At 52.7% G+C, this 24,121-nt stretch overlaps 1 protein-coding gene across 3 annotated transcripts in view; it reads right to left on the reverse strand.

Annotated features, from left to right (window-relative positions):
* Positions 1 to 3,611: 3,611 nt before the first annotated feature.
* ERICH1 (glutamate rich 1) overlaps positions 3,612 to 24,121 on the reverse strand; it is a 94,299-nt gene continuing 73,789 nt past the window's right edge. Inside the window, exons 6-7 of one of the 3 annotated variants that reach the window (XR_015548779.1) lie at positions 21,335 to 21,486; positions 3,612 to 6,211 (exon numbers count right to left, since the gene is read on the reverse strand). Coding sequence is in view for 2 of the 3 variants with exons in the window: in XM_087418268.1 (XP_087274394.1) it covers positions 21,455 to 21,486 (32 nt within the window). In the remaining variant the exon portion in view is untranslated. Of the gene's footprint in view, positions 6,212 to 21,195; positions 21,487 to 24,121 lie in introns of those variants that run through there. The other 2 variants (XM_087418269.1, XM_087418268.1) reach the window with 2 other exon arrangements.

The raw sequence follows: 24,121 nt of genomic DNA on the forward strand, positions 1-24,121 counted from the left end.
GTGATCCTCCACACATTTAAAAAGAATTATCTTATCAGAGTGACAAGGAAAGTGCCGGAAAAATCTTCAGATCTTACAAAGACTAAAATTGAGAAATTTGCCTAAATTGACATTTCATGAAATACAGAATCAAATTTGGTTTCGGAGAGGGCTTCTGTCCCAAGGAAAGAAAAGCAGTCTCAGAGGTAACTAATGTAGGACCCCAAACAGCCGCGTCTCCCAATGGCACACGTCCAGCGAGTCTGTGAGGTGAGGCTGACTGACGGCCCCGCGTCGGGCGGGGGCAGTGTCATCCTTGTTTCCACTCCTTTGCTAGGGGCTAACTCCGTCAGGAAAGAAATCGGGGCCCTGGGCCCCATCCCAACGTCTACACGTTTATCAAGAAGAAACACAATGACGCTGGGTGTCTGGTGGCGCGTGCTGTTAATAATACAGGCAGTAAACTAACTCAGCACAGTGCCTCCCACGCACCGGCCAGGAGCCTTGACTGTGCCGGGTGCCCGGAGGTGACAGGGGTGCAGCACAGGGCCTGGCTTCCACGCCTTGGAGCCTCGGAGAGAACATTCCACACAAAAGACCAGCCCAGAGCAGCACAGCACTCCAGCGTCAGGGAGCAGGTGCCCGAGCCCTCAGCCTCCCTCACAGCTCGTCTCATTTACCCTCACCAGGGCCCTGGCGGGGCTGTTATTTATCAGCCTGGCTTGTAGGTGGGGACACTGAGGGGCAGCCGCCTCCCAGCCCGTCCACATCTGGTGGGATCCAACACAGGTCTCTGAGTGTCGCCTGAGTTCACGTGTGCTAAGTCTACAGAGGGTGGGGTTATTACGATTCTGGGTCACAGATTTTCCAAGTCGGGGGACCCTACACGCAGTGAAGCCGTCATATCGTGCCAGTGATTATTACTCACGACGGTGGTACCGGCGATTATCAAGTGGACGCTGGATTCCCTGTCTTCATGAAATCCAGAACTACCTGCTGAGAGGGGAGGCCGACTGAATTCCCTGACGCTGAACTGAGGCCGGGCCGGACGTCCGAATGCAGCGGAGCCACAAAGGGACACGACACGCCATTCACACCCCTACCTGTGGAAGAATAATGCAGACACACACACCTTATAGAGGACGAGGAGGAACTCAGCAAACCGCCATGATCTCATGAATCACGCACTTTCTGTCACCAGAAAACACCATGAATTCTACTGGCAGACTGGAATTTGCTCAAAAACAACTTTCCCATTGTTGAAGAAATCTTCAATCCAAGCTTCCTCCTGAAATAACAACATAAACAAGATTTATTGCAATATTTTTAAGGTGAAAAATGCTTTAATCACTCATCAAACACTGAACACTAATAATTTTCTTGAAAAGTTAAAATACCTTAAATAACGCCCCTGAGAAGTAGTGTCTTCCTGACTGTCTCTCAGGACCCGCAGCTCATCTGCCATCAGAAGAAATTCTACAGATTCACAAGTACCCTTCCGTCAGTTTTCAATATTTTATATGGATTTTTAAAAATTTCTACTGGGCTCTGTTATAAATGCTATCTGGGTTTAAAAAATAATCTACGCTGCCAGTCACGTGATGATGTGTTCTCCGTTCTCTGTGGGATTTTGTGATGGAGGCAGAAACGCCTCCTTCCTCCCTCTCGAGGGTAAAGGTGTCACCTCCTGCTGTGGCTCCTGGGCCACGGGCCCTGCAGTGACCACGTGGACCACCCCTCAGGGAAGCACAGAGAGAGCTCCCGGTCACTCACCTTAGATGGAAATGACTTTAGGACAGATCCTAGGGACACGGAGGGGAGACAGGAAGGACACAAGCTTAGAAAGGCTCCTGAGATGCCCATGGGGGGAGCCGGGACGCCTCCCTTCAGTCTGTGCAGACTCGGGTTGTGGAGCTGCCTCACCCACTTCTGCCCCATTAGGACATCTCTGGACTTAGCACGCACCTCACAGTGCTAAGTCCAGAGACGGATGTCTTTGCAGCATGTCCAGAATGGACCAGTCCACAAAACAACCCTCAGGAATAGGCACCGTTCCTAACATTCTCATTTCATGGTGGAAACCAGGGCCCTGAGAGGTTAAGTTTTCCACAGTCTCATGCTCATCAACAGTATGGCCACGGACTTAGATTTAGGTCCCCCAATTCCAGACTTTGACTGAGGTAACTATTGTACAGCTTCCTGAAGAGCTGCTCCCCTCATCAATAACAATGTAAGGTACCTGTGGGGGTGTCTGGGTTCGATTTCCCCAGGGCACACGAACGATGTCGCCCTGGTCTTTGTCCCCCCCTCACCCCAACAACTACAGCTGTAGAACTATCCTGACCGTTCCCCACAAAGGTGAGGTGACCTGTGACCAACCAGTGAACACAACTAACCATGAGCCAGCATTTCAGGGTGAACTAACAACAAGAGGTCACCCACCCAGGGTCCTGTGTTCCTCAGTGAGATGGCCAGTGACCCTTGCCTCTGAGAGCGTTCAGTTCCTCCTCTCTCTCCTTTGTCCTTCCCCACCTCTCCCCTCCCCCCAATCCTCTCCCTTCCCCTCCCTACCTCTCCCCTCCATACCTCTCCCCTCCATACATCTCCCCTCCATACATCTCCCTCCCGACCTCGTCCTTCCCCTCCTCTCCCTTCCACACCTCTCCCTTCCCCTCCTCTCCCCTCCTCACCTCTCCCTTCCCTACATCTCCTCTCCCTTCCCCTCCTCTCCCTCCCCACCTCCACCCTCCCCTCCTCTTCCCTCCCCTCCTCTCCCTTCCCCCCTCCCTTCCCCACCTCTCTCTTCCCCTCCTCTTCCCTCCCCTCCTCTCCCTTCCCCCTTCCCCCTTTCCCTTCCCCACCTCTCCCTTCCCCCTTCCCCACCTCTCTCTTCCCTCTTCCCTCCCTCCTCTTCTCTCCCCTCCTCTCCCTTCCCCCTTCCCCCTTTCCTTTCCCCACCTCTCCCTTCCCCACCTCTCTCTTCCCTACCTCTCCCCTCCCCTCTTCTCCCCTCCCTTACTCTCCCCTCCCCACCTCTCCCTTCTCTTTCATTTTTTCCTTCCTGCCTATTATCCTTTCTCTGTCTCTGAACTGACAATATTGAGAACATAGTTTTGTGTGCTGTTTGCTATTCTGCTTATTGAATGGAAGCTCATTTCTCTATGATTCTTTGGAAAAGGAGGGTGATGGTTAATTTTATGTGTGAACTGGACTGGGCCACGGTGCCCAGATACTTGGTCAAACATTATTCTGGGTATTTCCGTGAGGGTGTTTTTTGGATGATATTAACACTTAAATGGGTGGACTTTGAGTAAAGCAGATTGCCCTCCTGAATGTGGTGGGCCTCATCCAATCAGCTGAGGGTCTGAACAGAACAAAAAGATTGTTTTCCTCCGAACAAGAGAGAATTCTCCAGCAGATGGCCTTCAGACCTAAAATGGAACATTGGCTTTCCTGGGTCTCCAACCAGCCCACTCACCCTGCAGCCTTTGGGCTTGCCAGACCAATTGTGTGAGCCAATTCCTTATAATAAATCCCTTTATAACTATGTATCTCCTATTGGTTCTATTTCTCAGGAGAACCCTAATGCAGACAGTTGAGTTGAATATACCACACTTTTATTTATAAGGTAAAAACCCAACTCAAGTTATGTCTATTATGTGAACCCTCAACATAGGGCATTATATTTTTCCATAGTTTTTCTTCGGGGTAGTGGTCTCAAGCAGAAAAAAAATTTTCCTGCCCCTAAATGTTCCCCAGCAGCACACTAGATGAGCAGGACTCATGAGATGTCACCAGAAATTACCTTTACTTTTACTTACTGTCCTCTGAAGCTTTTCTGTGGGGACGTTCTTCAGGCAATCCATGATTATCTGCTGTCTCTAATATAATAAAACATCTTAGAGTGGCTTTAGGTCAATGGATCCGTGTAGGTCCTCAGAGAGGCAGATGCAAGAAGGGATCAGAAACACGAGGGCCTGACTGGGGGGAGTGTCTGTGAGAGATGAAGAGTGTGTTCATCTGCCAGGGCTGCTGTAACAAGACACCACAGACTGGGGCTTAAACCCCAGAAACGTATCACCTCAGAGTTCTGGGGGCTGGAAGCCCAAGATCACGGTGTCGGCAGGGTTGGTTCCTTCCGAAGCCGTGAGGAGGAATTTGTTCCGTGTCTCCTCTAGCTTGGTGGCTGCTGGCAATCCTCGGTGCTCCTAGGCTGTGGATGCCTCACCCCACTCTGCCTTCATCTTCACACAGCGTCTCCCCGTGTGCATGTCTGTGTCCCCTTTTCATAGGAACATCAGTCATTTTTGGTTAGGGACCCGCCCTGCTCCAGTATGACCTTGTCTCATCTTAAGCAATCACGTCTGAATGACCCTTCTTCCAATGTCACCATCTGAGCACTGGGCATTAGGACTCAACATATGGAATTCTGGGGGACACACTTCACCTAACAAGGGGGAGAAGGAGCAGAGAGAGCTTCAGACACACACAGGGCTAACACCTGCGAGACGAGGGCGAGGACTGGCAGGAAGCACATCGGATGCACTGCAGGTGAGGACGTGATGTGGACAGGCCGAGGGACCCAAGCACATGGTGCTCTAGAGGAGGCCTGGGCTGGACGAGTCCTCTGACGTGCTCCATCCTCATGGGAGGAACCGGGGCAGCGTGTCCGAAGTGTGAAGCAGCCATGGCCCAAAGGGGCGGCACCGGGGCTGTGGGTCAGCTGTGCTCCTTCAGCGAGCGCTCGTGGAGGAGCGTCTGAGTGATGCACCGGCAGAAAGGAAGCGGAGAGGGAGTGTGGGCCACCTCAGTGTGAGTGTAAATGTGAAGATGCCGAGAAATAAACAGAGCTATCCACATCCCAGGTGATGGACAAGAAAACGAACCCCCCCAGGAACACAAGGATCACGGACATGAGAAGATTTGCCAGTGAATCAGCCGCACCTTCCATGACCACTAGTGCAGAACTAGCTGCCCACACTCACCGGCCTGCATGGCTCTGGACTTCATGGGTCAGACATCTGGGAACACTGGGCAGTTCTGCTTGGGTCCCCCATGTGGTGCCATCTGGAGGCCTGACAAGGTCCAGCTCCTAAGATGGCTCACTCTCGTTGCTGGTGGCCCTGCTGGTTGGCTGGGGGCTCAACCATGGGCCTACATTGGTCTCTGGAGCGTGGTGGCCTCAAACCTCCAACACAGCAGCCGTTTTCCCCCAGATGAGGAACCCAGGAAATCAGTGGACTCACTGACTTGTCTCGGAAGTCACCCAACATCACTTCCACCACGTTTTTTGGTCAAGGAAATCAGTCTTCTCAGATCCAGGGGAGGGGACAGAGACCGTGCCTCTCAAAGGGAAGACTGTCAAACAATTTGTGACCATTCTCCTTAAACTACCACACCACACAGCGGATTAAAGGAGAATAATCAAACTGTGTTCTAAATAGATGCAGAAAATTCCCTAATGACATTTAACCTTTACCTATGAAAAAGTCTCAGAAAATAAAGAATAGAAGGAAATTTGCTATCCTGAGAAAGGCAATATATCAAAACCTATAACAGACATCATATTTGAAGGATAAATTTATATAATTCATACTAAGATCAGGAAAAAGACAAGGATGCCTGGTACCATTGCTACTGTTCAATATAACACACGATGTCCCGGCCAAAAGTATGACATGAAAATAAAATAATAAGATTAAAGATGGAAAGAAAGTGATAAACTGTTATTATCTGCAGTTAATAAGCTCATCTACATGGAACCCTCCATAGGATCAATACACTTTTAGAACTGATAGGAGATTGAGAATGTTGCCAGATCCAAGATCTGCTTACAAAAATCAGTATCATTCATCTACATCATCAATAATCAACTAGAAAGTATGACAGTAAACAAACAAATGTGTTCCAATGCTCTTAGAGTGAAATGTTATGGTAACATTGTAAAAGGTAAAATACGTAGTAAATAAGTAAATAATCACTTACAATAGAACACAACATAAGCACTAGACCATCCCTTTACGTTCTGCCCCTTCCACACTCAGCTACAATCTGCACACAGCCACAGAACATGCCTCATCTTCCACAGGTTCACCCAGAATCTCACCTCTCGGGGCTGGGACCTCCTCTGCTTCCTTCACTACGTGTCCTCAGCGCTCAGAACAGTGGAAGGTGCTCAGTTCGTGTGCATTAAAGGAATGAATGTCTACTCAAGGAGGAGTCAGGAATTGACCTAAGAGAGAAGGCACCAGACTTATGAAGAAGCATTTTTAACTCTACTGAAGGACAAATAAGAAGATATGGACAAATGCGGAGAGACATGTTTTTGGATGTGATAATGTCACATCGTATAGACGCCAACCCTGCTCAAAGACATTCTTTGCAATGCAAACAAAAATCTCAGATGGAATTTTAGGTAAACTGAAAAATATCATTTGAAATCTATACGAAAAACAAAAATACATGAATAGCAAAGTCAATTTTAAAATGTAAAGCAAATGGGGACTCCCCACCTTGTAGTGAGACATACGACAAAGCTGTATTAACAAAACCCATGTGGATGGCTGTAGGACCCAACAGATGGAGCAACACAACAAAGTAGGATTCAGAAATGGACCTGGAGTCCTACGGGAGACTTGATATCTAATGAAGATGACTTACCACAATCAATAGAGACAGGACAGATTTTTTAAAAGTTGAGATTGAGAAACTTCCTCACTATATGGCAAGAAAAATGAGGATAGATCCTCAACTTTGTCATATCCAGTGTGGACTTCACCTGGACTAAACATCAAATGTGAAAGGTAGAATTATAAAGCTATAGAAGAAAATGAAGATCTTTGAGATCTGGTTATGGGAAAGGAATTTTTACTAAAACTCCAAGAGCACAAATCATCAGGCAAAATATCGGTGGATGTTCACTAAAGATACGATTAGCAGACAGCTGGGATTCTGGGGCAAGACTTTTGCCGTGTCTGAAGTAGACAAGGGATTCCTGCAGGTCAACAAGAGAAGGAAACCCTGCAGAAAACGAGGAGATGACTGAGTGGGCTCGTCCCAGAGGGGAGCCTCAAGGACACAGACGTGCAGATACTTCCGGAAACTCACTAGGGATTGAGAATGCCAAATAAACTGATAACACTTTACACCCATCCGAATGGCAAAAAGAAAAATAGCAAGGTGGGCGTGCTAAGTGGGGCCAGCGTGTGGGAGGCAGACTGTGCTGTGCCACTGTGGCCGGCATTCTGGAGAGCAACTGGCTGTGCCCGGGGAGGTGGAGCAGCCCACTCTGGGGTGTAAGTTCACACGTCTCGGAGTGGTGTTCATGAGACGTCCTCACGGCTGTGGGGAGTCAGGGCGAGCCACCACCACTGGAAGAATTTGTGTGGGAGTTGGTGTGCTTCCTTCTGTCTCAGGTCAGACTGGAGGTGGCCCGGATCCGGGGAAGAGGGGCTGGGCCGGCGGGGTCAGCAGAGGCCTTGTCCTCCACTCCTGCTCTTCTGCTGCCTCCTGACTTGGCCTCGTCTGCAGGTTGAAGTTGGTTTCCACGACCAGGTCACGACGGTCCAGCCACTGGGAAGAGGGATAGACCGTGGCCTGGAAGTCACGCCCTTCGGTTCCCCTAAGAATCTCAGGTCAGATGCAGTTACGTGGCCACCCCCAGCAGAAAGTCACAGCTCGAACCCATTCCTGAAAGGAGGAAGGGGGGATGGGTGCTGTGGACCGTTCCCTGTGCACGGGTGTGGACGCGTGAGATGCGGTCAACGCAGAGACGGTAGATATCAGAGGAGAGACGTCCGAGGGTGGTCAGGCTCCACAATCACATGAACACACAGCAAAAAGTACACGTCAAAACGGGTTGGCAAGAAACAAGATGAACCGAGAACTGTAGCACACTATTCACGTAGACGCACAACACAGCCACACAAAACAGTGCTGCCCAAGGGTGTGCAGAGCCGCGGGCTCGTGGAGAGGACACGGGAGAGGGGGAGCAGCACAGAGTCAGGGACCCTGCGGCGGCCAGGCGTGTCCTGCCTGAGTGGCCGCATAGTTCCTGCAGCTGGGCCCGAGGAAGAAAGAAAATAGTGGGAAGAGGTGGGAGAGACCGGGAACAAGGATGCCTCATCAACCCCACACACAGCTGGGACGTGGGCGGTGGAGCTCCCCTCCTCCTGCCCCGGGTGAGGCTGACCTGTCGCCGGGGGACGGTCCCCGGTGACTGCCCGCACCGCCCTGACCGTGAGCTGGAACCTCGGAATAGCTGCAAATGACACTTTTCAAAAGTTCCATATTTTGAAAACCCTGGAAAGAAGACGGCTCCTCAAAGGATTGAAAAGAGTTGTTTTATATTTTGACGCTGGGAGAAACCTTCACTTCAGAGATGAAGGTGGGAATGAAGGAGGGAGCCTGACGATTGCGAAACAGAGTAATTCACGCAGAAACCGCGGGGCCTCCCTGCGCGTTCCTACAGAGCATCCCCCACCACCATCTCTGCGTGCGTTTCAGCGGCTTAGCTCCGGTGGGCGTGCTCTGGACGGCTGCACGCAGGTGCCAGAATTCAAAGCTCAGCCGGATGATTTCCACCTTTATTCAAACGCTCCTCCTGAGAATTCCCACGAGCACACCGCTGTGGAAACGCTGGCCTCAGTCACTGCGTAAACAGACAGTGGATCACTGGCCCAGTGAACTTAGACCTGGGGTCTAAAACTAGCCCACGCTTTACCCCTGTCCACCAAGATCCGGGGAGAGCCGAGGATGGCGTGTCTGCTCTCCTGGAGCTCTGGTTAGAGTAACTCAATATTTAGGTAAAATGACGTGTGTTTCACCCTGAAAATGAGACTGGAGTTTACAGTGGCTTGTCAAAAACAAAAAATGCAGTAATTCAAAATGGCTTTTATATTCAGGGTGTGGAAAGCTGCCTTCTCGGCCAGGAATGAGGCCTCCTTTTACGCTGTGCTGCCCTCAAGGCCAAGATCAGAGAATGTACAAAATAGGCCCCTTCCCTTCTGTGGAACGTTCTCCCACCCACCAGGGAAAGGTGAGCCCCATGGCGTCGACCCAGCTCAGAGGGTCAAGACAGCCCTTCTCTGCCCCTGGGAGCCAGCACAAGGTCATATGAGTCCTCCCATAAGAAGACGGATTCCGATTAGCAAGGCTCCCTCCTGGAAGAGGCGTCAGAGAAGACAGACAGCACCGAGGACAATCCACGCTGGGCGGCTCACCTGGGGCGTGTGGACTGGCCAGCTCCGGGCTGCCAAGATAGCAGGCACCATCTATCAAAGTGTGGGAGATGGACAGCAGGGAACCTGGAATATATAGGTGGCTGACATACCGGACTTAGATCCACTTCAACAAGCTGGAATCCACGCAGAAGACATTCCCAGGGATCTGTGGGAGAGCGTGGGCACCCGCGTGCGAACGCGTGGACACCAGCGTGGGAGAGCACAGGGCATGGGAGAGCGTGGACACCAGCATGGGAGAGTGCGGGGCGTGGGAGAGCGTGGGGCGTGGGAGAGAGTGGACACCAGCGTGGGAGAGCGTGGACACCAGTGTGAGAGAGCGTGGACACCCAGGTGGCAGAGCGTGGGGCGTGGGAGGCAGGGGACACGTGTCCACCACTCGGTTGGGACATCTTGGGCAGCCGACCCTGGGAGGCCGACGCCTGCCCTCAGGAGTCACCAGGCTTGTCCTGCATGCTTTACAGAAGCACGTGGGGACTCAGCTGTGTCGTAGAAGAATCAAGAAGCTCAGGGCACTCAAGGAGATCGACAGACAGCAGCCTTCACGTGTTCACTCTTTCTGCTGGGAGCACGTGGAGCTGGACTCTGTAAGTCAAGCGTACACTTGTGCGAGCTGGCGTGTGGTCCTATTTCTCACGGCCCCCTTACGAGGTGGGTATCTCTAGTCTGGCTTTGCAACGAGGTGGAGCAAATTCCCGAGTCGGTATTGAATCCAGGCGGGCCTGACTCTGTGGCACGAGCTCTCCCTACACCTTCCCCCCTACCTCTTACTGACACCTTCTAATGAGAGGAAGCGTTTGTTTTCTCCTGCTTTTGGGGACTGCCAGCTGACTCAGGATGTGACTGTCCGGTGATGAAACAAAGCAGCTCCAGGCACTTTCGGCTCTATCTGTCCATTTCAGTCACTGTCCCCTGCAGGACACTGTCACATCCAAACGTGACTCCTGGAGGCTTGGGGAGCAGATACTCGAGCGAGGCCCCTCAGTGACGGCCCTCAGGCGGCTGGCTCCCTGGGGGTTCCTCCTAGGAGCTGGTCCCAGATCCCTGCTCCGGGCCGGCCCAGCACCAACACAACATCTGCCACGCAGCCCAGCCCAGCCAAGGATTTCCAGGGGCAGGAGCTGGGCGTCTCCCGCCTCCAGACCCCAAATGGAGTTGGCTCCGTGGTCTCAAGATAACGGGGAGGGGAAGACGGGTAGCGCAGAACGTGAACTCAGATTGCTCTGCCACTTACAGGCTGAACCCTCCAGTCCCCAAGCCTCCTCTGGCTGTGCCATCTGTAAAATGGGCGTCACAGAACAACCGACCCTTTACAAGTGCACTGAGAGGATGAAGCGTTTTCTAAGGGCTGGTTATTGCCGTGGACTGAATTGTGTCCCCTCAAATGCACAGGTTGAAGCCTGAACCCCCCAATGCAACTGTGGACATGGGGCTGGGGGAGCTGATAAAGGTTAAATGAGGTCATGAGGGTGGGCCCTGACCCCGTAGGACTGGTGTACTTATACGAAGAGGAAGACACCCCAGAGCTCTCTCTGTGTGAGGACACAGCCGGGAAGAGGGTCCCCACAAGGCACCTTGATCTCGGATGTCCGGCCTCCAGAACCACGAGAAACATGTCTGTGGTGTTTGTTACGGCAGCCCTAGCCAACTAACACAGTTATGAACCAATGCACCATCCAACAGACCCTCACGGGGGCTACTGTTTCCTTACTGGTGGCAGAACAAAAGTTCACCCTCCGGGGCCACCTGCAAGGTGACCGCCGTCCTCTGTGACATGTGCTGCTGAGAATGGTCTCTGCGCTGCACGGCTCTGTGCCGTCTGCAGAGCACGGGGGCAGCTGGGATCTTATTTGATAAAGCAGGGGGAGGCGGCTGAAATTGCAGAAAGAAACTTTAAATATGCTTATTCGTGATGAAAAGATCCCAAATTAAAACACTGGCGTGTATTATCCAAGGAGACCGTGGAATTTCCTTCAGTATGATTTAGAAATAGACCTAGGATCCCTTCTCTAGGGTGGTTTAAAAACAGTTGAAAGATGGAGTGAAATAATTTTAGCCAAATAAAATACCAGTTTATTTGTGCATCTAAAACCTTGGTGTTCTGGTCTTGCCTGGGTTCAGTGGTTTTAAAAAACATTATTGCTCGGGAGCCGTATCTCCCTGCTTTATTCTTTTCAATGTCTGATTCAGTACAAAACTGATATTTCAAGTAAGTTGAATTAGATGCAGCAAATCAATGTGGGTTATTTTGGGCTTAAATTCATGCTTTGATTCAGCTCAGTTGCTAGTCTAGGGGAAGGAAGGAAAAGACTATTTTTTATTGAGTACTTTCTGTGTACCAGGAACTGTGCTGGGTTTTATAGGGGTGAGGGTACCCCAAACCTATCTGATGTTATGAATCACATCATTCATAACATGGGTGGGTGTGGGGATGAGGGGAAGAGGGATTCTGAAAAATACTGGTCAATTCTGAAATCTCTATTTAAAAAAAAATTATCCCTGTGCTCCTTGGAGAAATGGCTGACCTCAGCTCTGGGGCCCTGAAAGTAGTAGATTTTGGAGACCTGGAGGTTTCAGAGAGCAAGCACGTACTCAAAGGTCACTGGGGGCATGTCGAATGGATGCAAGAGCCAGCTTGAAGGGGCCCCGCTGGACACAGAAAAATCCACAAGTCCATAACGGGAAGAGAGAGACACGGGGGGGAGAGAGACACACAGAAAGACAGAGACACACACAGAGACAGAGAGACACACAGAGATGGAGAGACACACAGAGACGTCGAGACACACCGAGACAGAGAGACACACAGAGACAGAGAGACACACAGAGACGGAGAGACACACAGAGACAGAGAGACACACAGAGACAGAGAAACACACAGAGACGTAGAGACACACAGAGACAGGGAGACACACAGAGACAGAGACACACAGAGACGTAGAGACACACAGAGACAGGGAGACACACAGAGACAGAGAGAGACACAGACACAGAGAGACACACAGAGATGGAGAGACACACAGAGACAGAGCTGAGAGAACACGTCACCTGCCCCGCCCAGAGGTGACCATCATGTCAACTCTTACTCTGCAATTGAGTGCTACAGCTATCCTGCCTTCTTAAAGAAACAGTGGTTCACCCTCGGCTGATGAGGGCAATGCCTTGTTCACAGAAGAACGCCTGGTAACTAACGCGGAAGGGACGGCAGAACTAGAGCATCAACACTCCTGCAGCCCAAGTGAAACAACTGACGCAGGAAGGGTCGTGAATGGACAGGAAAGCATTGAGGGGACACTCAGGGACAGGGCACGTGCAGGCCCCCAGATTCACACCGACTCAGGACATGACAGCCTTGGACCCGACCTCCAGCGACGGGAGAGTTGGGGGCGGAGGAAGAAGTCATATGACCGGGAGAGGAAACCCGCGGCCTCAGGGAGAACGAGGCCACTCCCAGACCACTGACCGGTCACTTCAGAGTCAGCGCCGAGGGGGAATGGCGGGAGGAGCCTGAAGAGACGACCACCAAACGCAGAGTGTAGCCCCACTGGTCCTGGTCTGGAGGACTTTCTGGGGACAACACGGAAGTGAATACGGATGGATAGAGCTGGTGTGAGGCAGCGACCATCCTCGGTTTGTTGGGACAGCCCCGTATGTGCCTGCGGTCCTGGGTAATTATCAACACCGGCGTGTTCACCTTCCACGGGCTCATGGTGGGGGGGGGGGTGGAGGGAGGTAATTTATATGGTCACTCAACTTAGGGAATTACTGTTAATTTTCTCAGGTGTAAACAATGGTATTGAGTTGATGTAGGATAAAGGCTTTATTCCTAGAAGATGCTGGTTCAGAGAAGTTGAGCTGCCTATACAGAGCAGGACCACACAGCTCACGGGACACAGAAGTGACTTATAAAAAGTGTGGTAAACAAAACTAAACCCAACTTAAGTGGAAACTGGGCAGAGGGCTCGAGTAGACATCTCTCCAGAGAGGACGTGCGGATGTGGAGTTTGCTCCAGGAGGGGGACCCGCCTGCGGCTGCCCCTCCCTCCTGCCCTCTCTCCTCCAGAGGAAGGAAGCGTGTTCTTGTTGTTTGTTTTCTAACCAGTTAACGCTGAGAAAACAATCTTGGAGCACAAGGACTCCTGTCTTCCCGAGAAGCTGCCCTTGGTGGTTCTGACTTTCACAGAAGATACAATGTCTTCTACCCTAAGTTTCTGTCTTCTGCCTGAAGTCCTCTGGGCTTCTCAAAAAGGCTGACAGAGAACCCTACACTGGCAGATAGCACTGCTTCCAGCAGCCTGACCCCCACAACATGAGAGCCCCTCACCCCAGCGGCCCCACTGCACCTGCTCCCACGGCCTGGTTCCCACTCAAGCCTCCTCCTCTGAGGCCCTTCCCCTGGAGGCGCACGGCCTCCTGCACACAGCTGCACACCTTCAGAAGGAGCCGGAAGACCCCGTCTCCTCTTCATCGCGGGGATCAGAACACGCCACCCCCACGTGCGCCCCTCTGCCATGAGGACTGTTCTCCGCTGAAGACACCTGAGGAACAGCAGGTCTGCCCCTCATCTACCTAAAGCAGGACGTGAACTTCCATCTGTACCAGCAGCTCCTCCTCCTGTGCCGGGAAGAGGAGGACGGCTCCAGACTCGCCTCAGCCCAGACCAGGCACAGGAGCACACGACACACCTGCTGAACCACCCCCATCTCCACTCGTTTCCCATATGCCTCCCCCACAGCCAGCCGCCCTGGAGCCTGCTCCCCGTCCCCTGTCCTGTCCCTTCCCCACAAACTCGCTGTTCCTTGTTCAGATGCCACACGAGCCCGAGTTCTGACCACCCTGAGCTACTCATCACAGTCTCTCCCGCGTGTGTGCGTGACACACGTGTGGGCAGACTCGTCTGTCTCCTCCTGCTCATCTGTGTTTCCTCGTATAATGTCCAGGCCCGAGTGCAGGACCTGCGAGGCCAGAGGGAAGCTTCTGTCCTCCTCTACACCCCTCACAGCGCTTCCTAACCCTCGGGGTGTTCCTGTGGGATCTCGGGAAAGTATGAACGTGTGAGGCTGAGTCTCTGTCCTCCGGAGGCTGCAAATCAGAGCTCAGGTCAGACCGGGCCCTGCCACTCTGTCGACGGGTGACTGGGTGACCGGAGGCCTCAGCATGCCCGCTGCTGGGTCCCTCCCTCTCACTTCTGACAGGCCCTTCCCAGGCTCCTGCTTACCCTGGGCTAACACAGCCAGGAGTGGGAGAGGCTCCTGGACACAGCAAGCTGGGAGAGGGGAAGATGTAAGGACAGCGCTCTGAGAGAAGGCAGGAATGAGCGCCCCCTTCTGCACAGCCACGGCTCAGCGCAGACAGCCTGTGGGGGCCTCGCGAACGTCTCGCCAAGAAGTCTCTGAAAGGTCTCCTTTCTTCTCTCTTGTTCTGCTACTGAAATGTGGCTTCCTCGAATCCCATTTTCAATGTTGATTAATAATTTTATGAATAAATGTTGAATTTTTCCTAATTCAAAATGGTATATGCATAGATAAAATCCATCTTACTACTAAAAAACATTGAAAACATGAGTGAGCATCTGATAGAACTTATTTTAAAAAGCAGACAATTTGCCAACTGGGCCAACTTGAGTACTTTAATTAAACAAATTCCCTTTAGCCACAGTCACAACAGAAGGCTGCTGAGAACTTTACAAACTTGGAAACCAGATGGCCGTCCTCTCACTGTGTCCTCACAGGTTGTCTCTGCAGAGCCTGGGTCCACGCTGGACCGCAGCGTCAGCCCAGGTTCTGGGAAGAGCAGTGGTCTCTGGTTGTGTTTTTCATCTTGGTCCAGCATTTTTTAAGAGATGAGGCCTCTGTCGTCTCTAGACAGAAGACTGTGGCTGTGTGATTCACATTCCTAAGTTCCATTTTATCCTCACGCTCAGACGCCCTGAAGCTACAGGCATGTTGTAAGTGAATCAAACATACAAAGGATAATTAGGCCTGCAGAGACTCGTGTGTGTGTGTGTGTGTGTGTGTGTGTGTTATTAGTAGATCCAGGACTCGCTTGGAATCCTCTGACATTTAAAAAATCTAATATGAATTTCGTTAGTTCTCTTTTGCCCTTCTCTCATATAGACTTCAAATTTTACAAAAGCACAGATTTTACATTTCCCAGTGAGTGCTCTGGGAAGCCATACACCTACCCGCATCAGGTAGCTCACTCTTTTCTTTCTTGTTGTGGTTTGGTTGTGTAGTTGGTTGGTTGGTTGTGTAGTTGGTTGGTTGGTTGTGTGTGGTTGGTTGTGTGATTGGTTATGTGGGTGGTTGGTTGGGTGGTTGGTTGGTTGTGCAGTTGGTCGTGTGGTTGTGTAGTTGGTTGGTTGGTTGTGTGGTTGGTGGGTTGGGTGGGTGGGTGGTTGCATGGTGGTTAGTTGGTTGTTCCTTTGTTTCTTGGACCCCATTTGCTGAACTAATCACGCTACTCACTTTTTCCCACAGGACCACTCTTGACCTGCGCACGGCCTTTTCTCTTGCTCATTCTCTCTTGTCCTCATCTATTCATCCATTTTTTCTGTGTCTCCCCATCCCACTCCCCTCTCTGCTGTGGGCAGTCATTCTACCTCGTATCTCTTTATTTGACTGCATTCTTGCAAAATTTCTGCTATGTTTTCTGTGCGTCCATTTTTGATTTATGAAAGTGTTTTACGTGAACATGCCATCACCGTGTTTCTTACTTTCTACTCCAAGCTTGCTGCTTAGTGCTCCATCTGGGAGGCTGTATGTCCATCCAATTTGTTGCTTCTAACACCTACACCTCATCCTGTCACAATCCCCCTTCCTCTCCCTAGGATGGACACTAGGCAGCCTCCTGCTTCCAGCACCACAAATGATGCTGGAGCGAGTATTTGTGTACATGAACTCAAGACCTGTGTGAAGTTCCCTGGGCTACGCACCAGACGCAGACTGCAGAGCCATAGCAGGGCCCGCACTTAACTTGACCAAGTCGTTCTCAAATCCTCTCCAGATTGGCCACGCTGCCACACTTTCTCCAGCAGTGCAGCCCAGCATCCTCACTGACGACGGCACCCTCACCGATGCTGACACACTCACCGACGCCAGCAACATCCAGTGTTCCAAACTCTCCTGGCTGCTGTCACTTTTTTTCCCAGCGCCTTAACGAGCTCTGTCTGGCTCAGCCTGTGATTTCAGTTGGCACAAAGGACCCCTGAGTAGTTTGCTCCCTGTGCTTCGGAGGCAGGGTCCTCAGGGGGCTGACTGCCCACCCTGGTCTTGTTATCCTTGGCTCCTGGTTCCCGTCTCTCACTCTGGGCCACAGCGTCCTAGACCCCCTGCCCCGTCTCCGCTTGACCTATGTTGAATCCCAGGCCTTCAATTATTCATCCATTCTTTCATTCGACAGGTATTTCTGAGTCTTGCTAGGTGCCAAACCCCGGCCGCAGTACTGAGGACAGGATGTAAAGCACCTCAGACAACTGGGTGGGGGAGGCCTGTAATCTGCAAGTGGACACAGTGGGCAGCCGTCACGCAGACAAACACACAGCTAGACGTGGCGAGGGTCGTGAAGGACTAGTTCAGGGCTGTCAGCGGGGGACTAGCTGGGAGCCCCGGGGCGTGACGAGGACGTGGCCCGAGGGACGAGCGGCAAGCAGAGAACAGGGGAGCGCTCCTGATACCCGCCGTCAGCATGGAGCCCTGCTCTCAGCTGCGCCCGGTCCCCCCAGAGAACCTCTGCTTCGTCTTCTCTGGAGACGCAGCGCCATCTCTGCTGGGATCAGACGGGCACGGCCACTGTGCTGCACAGCTGGGGAGGGCCTGGGGGTCAGACAGCTCCCTAACTGTCAAAGGAGCCTCTGTGTTTCAGCCGTGCCCTTCACCTTTCTTCTGCAGAACCTGGTGTTGCCACACCTTGAGCTCCTGGGCTGTCAGCCGGGCTGTGTCTCAGTCTATCCTGGCTGCTCTAACAAAATACCACAGGCTGGGTGGCTTACGAACAACAGAAATTTATTTCTCACAGTTCTGGAGGCTGGAAGTCAAGAACAAGGTGCTGATTCAGATTTTGGTGAGAGCTTGTAGACGGCTGCTTTCTTGCTGTGTCCTCACATGATAGAGAGAGTGAGCCCTGGTCTCTTCCTCTTTTTCTAAGGGCACTAATCCCATCACAGGGGACCCACCCTCACGACCTCATCTCCCTAATTCTTCCCAAAGACCCCACCTCCTAACACCACCTCATTGGGGGTTAGGGCTTCAACATGTGGATTTTGGGGTGGGTGCAAATGTTCAGTCCATAACACGGGCTATTCTGAGTAAACTGTGTTGGTTCTTGTTGTTTTGTACCAACAGACTAGGATTTGGTTTTCCAGATCTGCTCTGCGCTCTCAGCCTCCCCACATTTGATGCCTTTGCTTCTCTCCTATTCTCCTTGTCACTGTGAGTCATGAGTTTATGCCTTTACAGAAATCTCCCCCGTGCCCTGGTGAGGCTTCAGGAAGGAGACAAGCAGCTGTCATCCACTGTGTGCACCGAAATGTCCGAACACTGTTCACATTTTCTTCCGCGACGTCCACGTCTGTTGGCCTTGGTGTTTCCAGAGGGTGGCCGACCGGCCCACATGTCGCACAAGTGCTTCGACACGCATGTCATTTCTGGTCACAACTGAACCCCAAACCCCAGGTCCCTGACTCCCTCCCATGGGAGGCATGGACTGGGCCTCCTCGGTGTGACCCCAGAGCAAGGAGAACGGGACACCTGGGCTACAACCAGCATCCGACACGAGGGCCCTTGGTGGCTCCTTCCATGACGACAGCTGCCGCCTCTGCCCAGGTTCCCTTCCCGCCCCCTGTGCACGATGCCACTCCACGCAGGACTGGAGGTGAGCGCCCCGGCTCTGAGGAGAGACTCTCTCCATTCTCTGCATGTCGTGGGCAGGTGGGGACATGATTGTAACCTTTGACCGCGTGCATCTGTTCCGCCACTGCGAGACCCTCCTCCTCTCCTGGAGCCCTCTGTTAGGGTGGCTGGGGCTGGGGCAGGTGTGATGCTGTGATGGAATGTTTGGTTTTCGTCCCAGGTTCCCGACACAAGAGCTTCTAAGTCCCTGGAATCTCCCAGTGAGAAGAGTGTCTTTTTTGTGTGCTAACGAGGTGACTCTTGCTGTCTCCAGAGCTCCAGGATGGGGGCTGGTGGCCAGAGGAACCTCATGTGGTTAGAGGGCTGGAACTTTCATCCCCAGGATCCCACCTCTCTCCAGAGAGGGGAGAGGAAGGGGGCTGGGGACCAACTTCCTCACCAATGGCCAATGAGGCAATCAATCATCCTATGTAACGGAACCTCCATGAAATCCCCGAACAACGGGTTGGGGAGCTTCCAGGTTGGTGAATGCAGCCACATGTGGGGTGGGTGTCCCCCCCAACTCCGAGGGGAGGAAGCTCCTGTGCTTGGGACTCTGGGGGCCTCGCTCTGTGCACCCCTTCATCTAGTGCTCCCCCGCATCCGTCATCTGGTGAACGGAAGTGCTTCTGTGGAGTCAGTGAGCTGTCCTAGCAAATCACTGAGCCGAGGGTCCCCCTCACAGACCAGGAGGCAGAGAGGACCGGTAATTTGAATGAGATCACAGTCAGGCAGTGGCCGGGCAGGCGGTGCTCCCTGGTCTCTCTAATGTGACTGCTCTCCACCCAGCGGGCAGCACTGAGCCGGCTCCTCAGGGCTTCTTCACACAGACAGAGTTCCCACAGGACTCCCATTCCCGAAAAGGGCATCATTCGAGGGAAATGATCTGATTTTAGGTCTGTGAAGATGAGGCAGTGTTTTATAACAGAAAAAAAAGATGAGTAGTCAAGATGACCTGTCACGTTGTCTCCAAGAAGAGCACGTTGATTGGACAATCAGCGCCGATTCCTCGAGCTGCGTGGCATCCCCCTGAGTTACTGTGAAGCTACATCAGAGGACCGATGGGGACCTCTCCTCACTGATACTACTCACCAGCCATCACGTCTGAGACGCAGCCCGAGGCACTTTCCTGTCACTCCGCTGACTGTTTAAAGACCCTTTATGCTGTGGTGTCTGGGCGAGCAACCACCCACGCCAGGCACAGCTCGGGTGAGCCCCTGGCCCCACCCGGGAGCTCGGGAGAGTGGCTGGGGGATTTACAACACAGCTGGGGACGTGTCTTAACTGACCGCAGGCATCTCCTGGGGAGCAAGGAGGAAGGACAGAGCTGCCACTCGGCCACTCGGCCTGGGGTTCAGAGGGGGCCGCCCAGCGGAGGGTCAGGGAAAGATGGCCAGATGTCCAGGAGGAAAGGCCTCGGTCTCTACAGCCCTGCAGGGAGAGAGGGAGGACAGAGAGGAATCAGGAGGAGGAGTGGTTCTGGCAACAAAGGGGAGAGAAAGTCTCTGGAAGTTTCTAGGCTGCTGATGGTGGACCAGGGGGTGGGAGCAGGCGGCTGGAGCAGGGAGAGCTCTGAGTGTCCTGGGTGCTGGTCTCTCCTTCTCTCCCTACTGGGGGCCCCAAACGCCCCCGCCTGCTGCGCCCGCCCCACACCTGCTGGCTCTCCCAACGGTGGTGGGTACGGTCCAGGACGGCAGGAATCATTCTGGGGAGTGGAAAGCACCACGTGTGCCTCATGGGACAGCCGGACTGCGCCGAAGCTTCCCACCTACACGCCGACCAGCCCTGGCCGTGCCCCAACGCCACAGTGTGCCCAGCGCTGACCTCAGTCTGGCCTCGGCAGGGCTGCCCGTCAGTGAGCGGCAGCCGTGACCTGGACTGGACCTGACGTGGGTGTGCACCCTCCGCACGCTGGGCTCCGTGCACCCTCCTCAGGGACGCAGGAAAAGCTGCTCCGGGGCAGCTTGTTTCAGACAACGAGCCCCGAGGCCAAGGCATCAAATGAGGGTAATTTCCACGGACGTTCCTGAAGCAAACCCTTCACCTCCCAACTCCTAGTTTTGAACACGTTCTTACAGAAAAGCTGAAATAACAGCACGCACACGCCCTCCACCCACATTCAGCGACGGCTGGCCTGTCCCACCTTTGCTCATCTTTCTGTGTGTGTAGACGTACACACTTCTTCCTGAATCCTGAGAAAAACCGCAGCCACCGGGAAGCTTCATGCTGCAATCTCAGCGTGTGTCCCCGAAAGCAGGGACACCTCCACGCGTCCTCAGGGACATGCTCGCACCCGGGAAGTTACGTGGAGATAGCGCTGGGCCCAACTCACACGGAGTCCACAGTCCAGTCCCCTGCCCATCCAAAACCATCCTTCCTGGGAGCCTTCCTCCTTTGCGTCCTTCTCTGTGACTGACACCAGGAGGACACGATGGCGGCTGCTCCGCTACTGACAACTTTACACCTGATCCTGGTCAAGGGCAGGGCGGCCACACTGCTCACAGCAAAGGCCTCCCTCCCCACTGTTGTCAGTGAGCGATCTGCGGGCCCCACTTCCCCAAAACACCTCAGCCAGGAGTTCGGCATCCGTGGAGGGTCCTTGTCTGAATCAGTTATTCCACAGGGAATTGCCATGGACTTTTCTGTTATTCTCTGACATTTATTAGCTCCCATTTTTTCTGTCTTAACTCTCCCTATGAATATCTTTTCTGTTTATCCATATATATCAGCTCATTACAATCTTTGTTCCAATTTTCTTGCATTAATCCCCTGAAAATTCCAGACTGGCAGGAGTATTTTTACATTACATACTTAATATTTATAAATTTGAAATCTGTTCTGCACGTGTCTACCGCTTTACCACTTTTCAAGACAAAAGTCACATATAGAAATACAGATGACTCAAAACATCAAGTTCCAGTTATCAAGAAGGTGCTTTACAATACAGAGCTGGCAGACAAGCTCTCCCTCTATAAAGACATAGAATGAGATAAAAAACAAACTCTTTCTGTGGGAGAAAACTCTGCCCCCACAGCTCCCCTCTCTCGCTTCCCTCCCCTCCTTCCAGTAACACCACACACTACGATTCTTTTTTCTATTTAATATGTTATCATCCATTAGTACCACTGTTTTCTTTGACGCTAGAATTATTCCAAATTTGGCCGGTGGGAGACTTTAGGCTGGCTCCTCAGTCATTCTGATGAGTGTTTTTAAATTCTGAGCACTTACTTGCTTCCCGAACAAGATACTCCAGACTCGCCTTGCACTTTTCTGGCTCCACGTCTGGAATCAGCCGTTTCTGCAAGGAGCCCGGTAATCTTAGACCAGAAGGGTCTGAAGCCTCAGTTCTCACACTTCTGGTCCCAGGATCCCCTCACACTCTGAGAAATCATCAAGAAGCATAGAGCTGTGTCAGTGTGTACGTGCCTATTAGTACTTACCAGGCTAGAAATTAAAATGGAAACTTAAAAATATGTCTTCATTCATTTAAAAAGAACAAACCACTTACACGTTAACACAAATAATGCATTTTAGTGTAAAATACGTATAATTTTCAAAAACAAACTCCTTAGCAAATTTACTTCAGAATGGGAGGAGAGAGTATGTTAGTATCTTTCCAGATCATTATGGGTGTGTTTACACAACAGCAAAGCTCAGCACATATAGTTTCTTAAAGGTTGGCTGCAACGTGGAATATGAAACCACATCAGTAACGGCAAAGGACACGGGTTTTCCAAAATTCAAGTTTTCAAGTGAAAATTTGAATTTTATCACCAGCAACAGTCAGTATGCATTACACAGGCATAGTCCATTACGTACAATGTACGTACTACATGTACATAAAACGCATGTGTGTATATGCGTGTGTATATCTGTGTGGGTGTGTGTATATATTTTATTCTAATTGTTGGAGACGTACATTCAGGATGAACCCCTGGAGGCGGGTTTGAGAAGCGGACTGCCAGGGCAGAGTAAACGGCCGAGTGGGTCCCCGAGTCCTGAGTTACCGCCCGGGTGCTGCACCGCGTCCCGTCCGGCCGTGGGAACATCCCCGTTCCCTCATCAGCAAGGCTGCCAGCTGTCAAGCTTCTGAAGTCCTTCCCAGTCTGATCTGCGAGGAAGGTTCCAGCAAACTTCCATTCTGTGCATGTTTCCCTCCCCGGGTCAGACAGTCGAGAATCTCACGGTTATGTTTTTCTGAGTTCTGCTTTTCATCTGCATTGAAGACACTAGTGTGAACCTCCACTGAAAAACTGCCCACTTGGGTTAAAAACAGGATTAAATGTTTGAAAACAATGACGACAAGCCCCTCGCAGAGCGTCTGTGCCCCTCGCCCACACTGGCAGTTCTGTGAGCAACAGAGCTGGTTTACAGAACGTGCCGGAGACCCTCCATCCAGACGTCTCCATCGTCCCCGATGTGCAGACGCTGCACCAAGTTCCATCTTCAGATGGACGTATTTTGGTGCACAGTCAAGTGTTTTCTGTGTTTATCTTCATACCTCACATGTGTCTCCTTCTCAACATTCACTGAGTTTTTCTCTCTCCATTGATGAAAACGTCACAAACAAATAAAACTGTAAACATGTTTAAGTCCTATGGAAAGCATTTCTGCACTTGGATTAATTTGTCCCACCTGACAGTCCTCAAAGGAAGGACAATGTGAGAACCAGGCCGTGCTCGGCCACGCTCAGCCACGGCACGCGGCCACACCCTCAGCGTCTCATGTCTCAGGAGCGCCGAGCACACAGTGTGAGCCTCACGGATGCAGCCCAACTTGCTGGGGAGAGACTATGAGTGTGTACAGGACGTGTGTGCCGGTGAGGACTCACGCCCGAGGGTCAGGAGAACCTCCGCTGTCCCCTGCAGTTATGACCACAGGGAGGGGGGAAGCAAAGGCTCGGGGCCGGTCATGGAGGCTCCACTCTCGGGAAGTCACCATGCGCACCTCGCACTGTCAGCATGAGCCAGGACCCTGGCGCAGGGGCTGCTGCATCACGGCACCCCTCCAGGCCGCCTCTTCTTGTGCCTCCCGTGGCGTCACGGCCCCTGAGCTGGGAGCAACCAGAGGGAACTCTGCCTGCTAGTCTCTCTCCTCCCAAGAGCACAGCCGTGCCTCATTTGAGGGGGTGTCCTTTTCAAAGTCTGCTGGCAGCAGCTCCCCCCTGGTCCTGAGGAGAGCCCACATCCGGGGTGGGTGGCGGGGACTGTGGCCTGCTCTCCCCCCCGAAGTGCTCCCCCACCCCCACTCCTGATCCCCGGTGCCCTCTGCCTGCTTCTGTCGTCACAAGCACCCTCTGTGCCTTCTCCTCTACTCCTCTTCTGGGATTCTCTGCCCAAGAGCTCTGTGCCTAAGACCCCAGCGTCTACCCTCAGCTTAGATGGCGACAGGGCTCCCCGGCCGCACCCCGTCCTGGACGAGCAGGAAAGGTCCTTGCCCACACCTCCGGGACATCCGTTCTCTCACTGCCGCCGCTCCCCAGTCTGCCTCCTCCCAGGGCGCCAGCTCTGCGGGATTCATGGAACGTTAGCCCCACCTCGCAGTCTCCACCTTGCAGTCTCCGCATCACAGGCAGACTGACTCCTCACCCACCTCCTCTCACAGGGGTCGCTCACCGATGGCTCTGGGGGGTCCCGGCCTCGCCCAGGCCACGTGCCAGGGACCCTTCCTCCTCATTTATGCCCCAGGGAACCGGGCGAGGGGGTGACCCTCATCCTATAAGAGGGGGCAGGGCTCTCTTACTTCAGAGACTAGAAATGTGGTTGCCAACGGGGGAAACCGAGGCTGACCTCATCCTGACCTCTCGGGAGGTGAGTAGCTGTGGTCGGTTGTGCCCCTAGGACGTCGGGTGTGGGCTCCCTGGGCGTCACAGCCAAGCCCCAGAAGGATGGGGACTCCAGGTGAGGGGCTGAGCTGAGAAGAGCCCCTGATTTGCTGAGGGAGACTCGCCCCCTCGGCCTCCTGGAGTGTGGGCACCACCAGCCCCAGACTCCCTCCATCCTCACCCCTGAGCCC

The sequence above is a fragment of the Ceratotherium simum genome, chromosome 28 (genome assembly GCF_057802395.1).
Source record: "Ceratotherium simum simum isolate JZ-2026a chromosome 28, ASM5780239v1, whole genome shotgun sequence".
Classification (NCBI taxonomy): domain Eukaryota; kingdom Metazoa; phylum Chordata; class Mammalia; order Perissodactyla; family Rhinocerotidae; genus Ceratotherium; species Ceratotherium simum.